This window comes from Akebia trifoliata, chromosome 6, assembly GCF_017979445.1.
Source record: "Akebia trifoliata isolate Shusen 1 chromosome 6, ASM1797944v1, whole genome shotgun sequence".
Taxonomy (NCBI): Eukaryota; Viridiplantae; Streptophyta; class Magnoliopsida; order Ranunculales; family Lardizabalaceae; genus Akebia; species Akebia trifoliata.
Window position 1 is genome coordinate 6,749,327 of NC_141380.1, and position 8,795 is coordinate 6,758,121.

The 8,795-nt window shown below is 35.2% G+C and overlaps 1 protein-coding gene and 1 non-coding gene across 2 annotated transcripts; one reads left to right on the forward strand and one right to left on the reverse strand.

Moving 5' to 3' along the window:
* The first annotated feature begins 1,463 nt into the window (after positions 1–1,463).
* TRNAH-GUG (transfer RNA histidin (anticodon GUG)) lies at positions 1,464–1,535 on the forward strand. Its single transcript has one exon. It is a non-coding gene; the product is annotated as a tRNA-His (tRNA).
* A 2,504-nt stretch (positions 1,536–4,039) lies between these two features.
* Positions 4,040–8,511, reverse strand: LOC147399953 (P-hydroxybenzoic acid efflux pump subunit). The gene is made up of 3 exons (XM_086446565.1): positions 7,957–8,511; positions 6,390–6,557; positions 4,040–5,722 (listed from the first exon to the last, which is right to left on the reverse strand). The coding sequence occupies exons 1-3, from the start codon at positions 8,509–8,511 to the stop codon at positions 4,040–4,042; spliced, it is 2,406 nt and encodes an 801-aa protein (XP_086302691.1).
* Positions 8,512–8,795: the final 284 nt, after the last annotated feature.

Here is an 8,795-nt window from a genome sequence, read left to right on the forward strand (position 1 = left end):
CATTTAGGCCCACATTTGATAAATCCTCGAAATTCATAAAATTTACTAAAATGACCAAAATACCCTCACACTAAAACATGCTTAGAGATTGCATGATGTGTTGGAAAATACACTTCCGACCAAAGAAACCATAATCATAACTCCATGGGAACATATTAACAAACTCTATCAATAACACAATCAACACTCAATCATCTTCCAATGTCAATCTTTATAACCCATAAAGAAAGTATCTTGAGAAAAATTTTAACTTTTATTACCTTTTCTATTCCTTCCTTTTCTACAATACCCTCAACTTTATTATCTTTCTCCTTTTACTCCCTTTCCAAAAGTACCTCTCCAACTTTTTTTAATTTTCCCCTGCTACATTTTTTTCCAACACCATCTTACAACTTTATTGCTTTTCCTATTCGACCCCCTTAACCCCAAAGAGGATACCCTTGCCCGTTGGCATAGACAAACTCTACTATATTGACGTTTTATGAATAACATTATCATTGTAAGCATTAAATCATATTGACTCTGTGAACATGTAAATCAATATATTAAAAAACCATGTTGACATTCAACCAAATGTTGACTTCGATCCATGATCTACATGGTCCCTTGTAGCATGTGCATAACATGCGTCAGGTCCCTAGTATTTACTATTATAATGAGAAAAGGCAGAGTATAAGTGGTTGGCAACAAAATTTGAGTGGCCAAAAATGCCCCCACTTTAATATTTAAATTTAATATAATCAATGTCATTTTAAGTATAAAAAAAATTAAGAAAATTGCAACCCACTATCGTATAATCATTAATCTCGTTGCTTAATTTTCAAAATTACAAAAGTATCATTTTTTTTTACTGTGTAATCTTCAAAAATCCTTAAATTAATATTTCAAATTACAAATAAATCCTTTTGATACATATGCGTTTGCACACGCCACTGCCTTATAGTTAATAAAAAAGAAAATTTTGTTCTCACATAAATACTAAATTAGAAGGTAGTATAAGCAAAACATACATGTATCAAAAAAGCTTACTTGTAATTTAAAATATTGATTAAAGAGTTCGTGAAGATTACAAGGTGAAAAGAAATATTTTGTAATTTTGAAAACTAAACTATTATGTGGTTGCAATTTTCTGATTTTACCAAAATAACCCTGATTATATTAAGTTTAAATATAAAAGTGAGAGTATTTATGACCTCTCAAATTTTGGTCTCACCAAATTACTTATGAGAAATTACTCAAAAGAGATACAAAATAATTACTCAATATGGATCATACAACCTGCATGTGTAGGGCCCACTAGTTAACACTAATGAAAAATACTTTTGATAAATTTTGGGTTCCATTTAAAAAATCAATTAGCAATGAATGAAAAGGTCCAAGAGCTTGTAAGGAGAGAGACAAAGCAATGTGGGACTAAAAGTTAACAGTTTGTAACTATAGTTTGTCGGCCAATAAACAAAAATGTGGCTGTAGTTTAGTGGTAAGAATTCCACGTTGTGGCCGTGGAGACCTGGGCTCGAATCCCAGCAGCCACATCTGTTTACAGGTTTTTTTTTTTTTTTAAAGTTGAAAGGTTGGTCCAACTCTGACTGACGTTTCCTTAAGAGAGATCCACCGATGGAGGCACAATGGACTTAGATATAATCTTTTATGTCGTGCTTTAATGGTGTACTATTTTAGAGAATCTAAACAAGAAAAATATAGATAGATTTTTAAAGTTTCTATACGTGCATTTACTTCAAAAGCAGAGGCTTCTATACATTTATTATATTGTCTTTGACATCTTCCTCGAGACCAGTAGAAGAATTTTTTTGATTTTCAAAAGAATTTTTTCATTATCATAATCATAGTTTTAAAACTCGAATATGGCATTTGAGTTTAGCCAAGTGAAAAACTAGCAAGCTGATTTGGATGAATCAAATAATCTATATATATATATATATATATATATATATATTTATTAGGGAGTCAACATGCTTATCTTATATGACTTAAAATTTTTAGATTGAATTGATTTTTAGTGAGGATGATCTTTATGGTGATCAGAAGATCATTGTCATCAAATATCAGTTGAATCTGAAACATCTAATTTCATCATAAGTGATTTTAAATGGTGAATTATTGATTTTTTATCAAAAATTTGTAAATCACTTTTGATGGAGTTAGAATTCAAAAAAAAAATCAATTCAATCTAAAACTTTTAAACTGTATAGGACAAACTTGTTGTTCTCCCTAGTTTTGGGTACTGAACGCTTTTAATGAATTCAATAATTCGGTGCTTGTGAGATTTGATCTTAAGTCTCTGATATCATCACTCAAAGACTTTACCAAATAAGTTAGTTGTCACTGAGAATCAAATAAAATACTATATATACATATAAAGGAGATGGGGTTATATGAATTAGAGGACCATCTATCCCTATGAACCACATGCCAACGTGGCACCCAAAACCACCATCAAGTGCCTTGTGTATATGGAGCATGAAAATTTTATGAACTTCCACACAAAAAAAATAAAAACAAAAAAAAAATTAAAAAAAAATTTCAACCGTTGCATTTAAATTTTTAATTTTAAATATGGGAGTTCATTAGCCGTCCATTTTCAAACTCAAGATCTGGCTCAAATTTTTTTTTTTCAAACCCAATCTAGACCACAAATCAAGAGGGATGAAGTGTCATTTGAACCAATGTGACGGTCCACATTACTCAAATGTGGTCCTCGGTCCATATTCTACATGGCCCCTCCGTCCATACATGCAACTGTCTCCCTTAAAAAGTAGTTTATAATATTTTAAATAAAAATATTTTACTTTTTTGTAGAGTGATGCTAAATGGACGTTGTTTTTTGCCAATGCCCCTTTCTCTCTCCTGCCCATAGTGAAAAAAAAAAAAAAACTTTTCTGATTTAATCACCTTATGACATTCAAAAATATGATCCGATGCAATGAAATTGTAAAAGAGAAAATTATATGAACTTTAAAAAAATAATAAAATTTAATAGTTATTTTTATACCATTGACTTTTATTTTTAAATTTGAGTGCTCGGTGACCGTTTATTTTCAACACCTAGGATCAAGTTTGAAAATCATTATTTTTTTAATTTTTTTTTTTTTTTAATATGAATATTTTCATGAAATCTAAAAGACTATGTTGTTGGATTGTCATTGTGGGCCCAACAACCTTTTTAAAGATTTGAAATCTAAAAATAAATAAATATATGGGCTGCGGCCAAGAGAGATAAATTTTCTCTATTGCTGATGTCATTACGCCACATGTTTGTTGGGCTGTGGGCAAACACGTCATAGGGTGTCAAGGGCGTGAGGCCAAAAACAGCGTACATTTAACATTTCTCTTTTTTGTATTGTAACTGTATGTCTTGTATTCTTGCTTAGGCTACAAGAGGCAAAATCGAAAGGGACCTTTATCATATGAAGCAGAGTGTGCTTGGTCGGCTGAGGCCAAGAGGGAAACACATTTTTCACTTTTCACATTTTTTGCTAGAGATCCCTAAGACTGTAAACTTGGAAGAATATAGTGTGATCGGATTTTGATCTGATCTGTGGACACACAATGTCAAACCATGTATATCCTAGTGTTTTGTTTGCGATTTTATTTTCTTTACTTCTTTGTTTTTTCACACTTTGTTCATGACCATAATATTATATATAATTAAATAATTCAGTCGACCTTCTAATCCAAATCGGTGCATTTTTGAGATGGCTTAGTCGAATTAATGAGTTGAGTTGATGATTTTCTGAGTCTAACTTGGATAGTTTATTTCACTAAGTTTTGGGGCCGAATTTCCGTCTACTGGCAAGTTTTAAAACTATGATCATCTAAAGCATATATATAAACAACAAAAGTCAACCTTTGATGTAAGTCAAGGTCGATTAAATTTGGTCAAGATATAATTTCTAAAGTTTGATAAAACAATGAGGTATTTACTAATTGCTCTTCATCAACTAGGGTGATGCAAAAATACCACAAAGTTGGACCTTAAACAAATTTTGGTCAGAAATTATTCTTTTTTTTTTATTTTTTATGTATATAAAGCATTGATCTTACAATAAATTTCAAGCAAATTCACATGGCTTGAAGGATTTTCCCATTGAACCAGTTCTTTGACCCCCTTCTCTATCTCCCTCGCCTCTTTCATTAGACCACCCATGCAGAACCCTAAGGTACTCAAACACAGAACCATTTGGTACTTAATCTCCTCCTCACCTTCAAAACCAATACTTTTATCAATCACTTCTCTTGAATGTTCAAGAAAAGAACTTATAATCTTCTCCATCTCATCTTCATTTCCACTCAAGACCCTAAACCCATTTGCATTTGATGATTTTCCCACCTCAAGGTCATAAGATATCCCCCTACTTTGTAGCTCTTTTTCTAGTGTTTCTAGGGACTTTATCAAAGTAACCTCTTCAAGACATTTTATTGAAGAACAAACTATCTTCTTGAAATGATCTAAATCACCATCTATGCTTTCTTGGAACTCCTTCCAATAAACCCCAAATCTATGGGATTCTCTTACAAGGAACCCCATTGCATGAGTTGCAAAAAGTAGAAGATCTACCATTTTTGACAAGGACCCATGAAGCTTACCATAGGAATCACTATGAAAAGGCAGGAACCAAAAGTTGGGTTCCAGTTGAGCTTCTCCAATTGACTTGCCTAGCTCACTAACAAGGATCCTTAGTTTCTTTTGCTTCTGTTTTAGATTGTTTCCATGGCTAACATGAAGGACTATCGATTCGATGCACTCGTGAAGTGTCCCAAGGCTTCGAGATAGTTGGGTTTTTGCCAAAGTAGAAGCTCTTTTGGGTTGCAGGAGAAGCTCTACCATGATTGAACAAAATAACCCAATGAAGGCTTCCGTGATTCTCACTATAGCAAACTCACTTGGAGGACCATAGTTTTTCCTACCCAATATGATTAATGCCGCAATAACTGCTGACACCCCACCGGCCTGGCCATACATACGGCTATGTCGTAAGAAGCTTGTGAATATGATAAAAGGGAGAAGAGATAAGAATCTGATTTCCAAAAACCTTTGGAAAATAAAGCAACCCAAGAGTCCATAAATAGACCCTAAGACTGTTCCTTGTGCTTTAACATTTGAGACCTTGAAAGTTGCTTCTTTCCCAAATGACATGCCAACCGCCACTGTAAGTCCTGACCAATATCCATTCTCCTTGCTAAAGAGCATCCCTAAGAGCACTGCAAGGCCTAAGGAAAATGAACACTTAAGTGCTAACATGAGCCTCTCAGTGCTTATTCTTACAGGCCATTTCCACTTTGTGGTGCACTTATCTTGTTTATTTGAATTTGGTGATACTTCGACATCGAGTATCAATTGATCATTGATGAGATTCATGCAAAATAGAAAGAAGAAAGATGGTAGATCATTGTGGGTTGGAAAGATGGCATGAAGGGTTTGGAGGGACATGAACCCTTTTTCCTTACTTTGGTGAACAGTTGATGAATCACTAGGTTGAGAGAACTTGGTTTGCTTCAATGTTTTGCTTAGGTGCTCTTTTAGGGTATGGAGAAAAGTTTTGAAGTCTTCATCTGCTACTCTAACAGGAAATGAAGGACAAGAAGTAAGAGCCATTTCCATCCCTCTTAAGGGAATTTCTAGGGTTTGTAATCTTTCTATTGGGGTAATGTAATTGGGTTGTAACAATCTGCATTGAGGCCATTCCCATTGCATGCTTTCCTGTTCAAATAGAAAAAAGTTAATACTGTTAGCAAAATAGAGCAAGAGAGAATGACACCCCACTGCTACTAGTGTTAGCAACAACGCAGTTGAGTCCAACTAGAGATGTCAATGGATTGGACCAGACCCGAAATCCAATCTGATCCAATCCAACAACTTCGGGCTTGGAACTATGGGATTTGGATTTTGACAAGGATTTGATAACTTATCGGAGCGTTTATGAATCAAAACATGACCTAATAATCAAATAATATGTAAGAAAATATACTTTAGTACATGTTGACGGCGGAGACTTCGTAGGGACACTTTTAACCCATAATCATGGGTTTTCCATAAATATCCTTAAAATGCATTTTTTTTATATTTTTTTATTAGTACGAAACCGATTTTGTCAAGTTGTAATGACACTTTTGTAGTGATATAAAATAAAAATGAAGGTTTTGGACGTTGTTAACGTCTCCATGAAGTCTTAGATGTCAGTAAATCCCTTTCAACATATGAAATAGATCTATATTTTATATACGGTGCAGTTTTATAAATTTGGATTTGTATACAAAATCCAGATAGGATCGACTCTTATAGTTGGATTAGTTCCATATCAACTTGAACCAATCCGAATCCAAACCATTGACAGCCCAAATCTGGTAAAAAGGTAAAAGTAGCTTACTTGCTTGAGTTTGATACTTTGTAGAAGAGATGTTCCTGTTTTGATCAAGAACTTGGCCTGAGAGATAGATGCAAGTGCTGATGTGTTGTTCTCAGCACAGAAGGCCTTCACAAAGAGATTCAGCCTCTCGTAGGTGTTCCCATTAAATAGCTTGCACTTCTTTCTTACCTGCATCCATATAGATCCCTTGACTTCGATTATTAGCAATCCTAATAAGGTTGAAAACAAGTTGAGAAACATTTTCCTTAGTAATTTAGTAAAGATTTTAAGTCTTACTAAGGGTCGTTTTACTCAAATGGATTACCACATTATCCATCAAACACCACAGCCCTTTAGAGTTCATCGAAAAACTCATATATATAAAATAATAATAATAATAATAAAAACAATTTTGTTTTGGACTTGATTTGAGGTTTTGAAAATGGACGGTTACCTAGCTTCTACTTCTACTTAACTCCAAAATTTAAAATTAAAATTCAACAATAAAAAAAATAACCCTTTTAGAATTTTTTTTCATCGAAAGTTCATAGAATGAAGTCCATTGCAACCCTGAAGCATTGGATCATGTTTTTTTTTGTAGGTGAGCCCAAGGACTCTTAGTAAGGGAGAAATACCTACTAATGTAATAAGGCTAGTCGGACTCAACCAAGTTGGACGTCCACTTAAGAAAAACTATTAGGCATGGAGATTTTTTGTGTTTGAAATAATACAACTAATTTGTCACTTCTATGATGTGTTGCATAAACTCGGACTCTACTAGGTTTGTTGGGCCCAACATTAGGGATATCCATTGGGCCCATCCCAATGGAGTTCAAGGTATAGGCTGTTACTTTAGTTGGATTACGACTCAACCAGCCCAAACCCATGAGTATTTTGTTTTTTTTGAATGTTGATTTTGTAACTCAACTTAACAAGGTAACTCAAAAACTTACTAACATGGCAAGTGCAAGAATCATAGATTTTTTCCTTTGCGATACACAACTGCACATGTTTAATGGAAATGTGCAATTGTATATCCCAAGGGAATAAATCTACAATTCTTGCAGAGTACACGTTACTTGAGTTTTTGAGTTACCCTACCAGGTTGAGTTACAAAATCATTAAAAAAAATTTGTTCAGAAAGTTCTTGCTCACAAACTCGACGGTGTTTGCCGCATCAAGCACAGCAAGGGTAGTTCTATAAATTGGGATGACATTCAATTTAGGTGGGTTGATGTGATTGGTGAATCCCAGATTTTGTGAGCAATGTAATAAAAAATAATAATGATTTTCGAACTCCTCCTCTGATGTACTCTCCTAACGTGTCATGTGACACAATCGTAGATTTTCTTTCGTCGGGAGATCAGTTGCACATCCCCATGTGCAATTGGTGTTTCGGGAAAAGAAATCTATGCAGTTGTGTATCCCGATGGAAGACACCCCCACTTCACATGAGTATTTTGAGTATAGTACAAGGGGTGTTAGGTTATCATTAATTCATTTACACTAAAAAATTGTTTTCAAACCCATTCATTGAGGTTTGATTGTCCACCAAACACGTGTATAGCAGTTAGTGGTGTGGGCCTACCTCATAACAAGCCAGCCGAGGGTACGGAAACGCCAACGCCAGTACTGAAGCCAAGGCAGCAATGAACGTACTAGCCGCCACGTGTATCAAATGCATGGTAGTTCCCGTACGCACCCCATTGTCCGAAGTAACGGCGTACGCTATGACAATCTGAGCGAGTGCAATTCGCTTAGCCACCATATGAGTCGACTCGGGCAACGTAACAAAAAACGCGCTGAGTGTGACAGCAGGTACTATGGTGGTAACCGAAAACCGATTCGCAGGTCCAATAACCCAAAGAGTCACAATAACTGGGAACACACCCTGGACCGTAGCATAGATGGTGTGCCAACAGCCACGTAGAGTGTCGCCTAGTGTGGCTTCGGTCACAATAAGAATCACAGTTACGTAAGATAAAGCTGGGAAGGCTAGTTGGTTGCGGAGATGGGCTGGGCCGAAGAGAGTAATGCAACCCACTATGGTGCAGGCTAGGGTGGTTCGAAAGGCCGAGCCGAGACGTGACCGCCATATGGCTCGGGTTCGATTGGTTACGACTGTAGATGTTGTTTGTTGCATTGTGAAGAGAGAGAGAGAGAGAGAAGTTATTCAGTGTAGGGTGTTGGGGAGTTGAGAGAAGGGTCTTTGTAGGAAGGGGAGGAATTGTTCCCACGTGGGAACTTTTAAGCCGGACCTACATTTAATGTTGTTCAGGAATTTTTTAAGAGAAATGCATTGACACTCCAACTTTTACTTATTACACCCCTAACTATATTTAATAAAAATAATGATTAATAGTTTAAGACTATCATTCTCATCTCACTTTAAGAAAGAACATGCATTAGGTTAAAATAATTTTCTTT

Excerpts from the sequence above, each read along its gene's own strand:
- LOC147399953 (XM_086446565.1), bottom strand. The coding sequence starts at position 8,511 with ATGCAACAAACAACATCTACAGTCGTAACCAATCGAACCCGAGCCATA. Across the intron at positions 6,558-7,956 it reads CTCGGCTGGCTTGTTATGAG|GTAAGAAAGAAGTGCAAGCT; the intron begins GTAGGCCCACAC and ends ATATGGATGCAG. Across the intron at positions 5,723-6,389 it reads AAAGTATCAAACTCAAGCAA|GAAAGCATGCAATGGGAATG; the intron begins GTAAGCTACTTT and ends CTATTTGAACAG.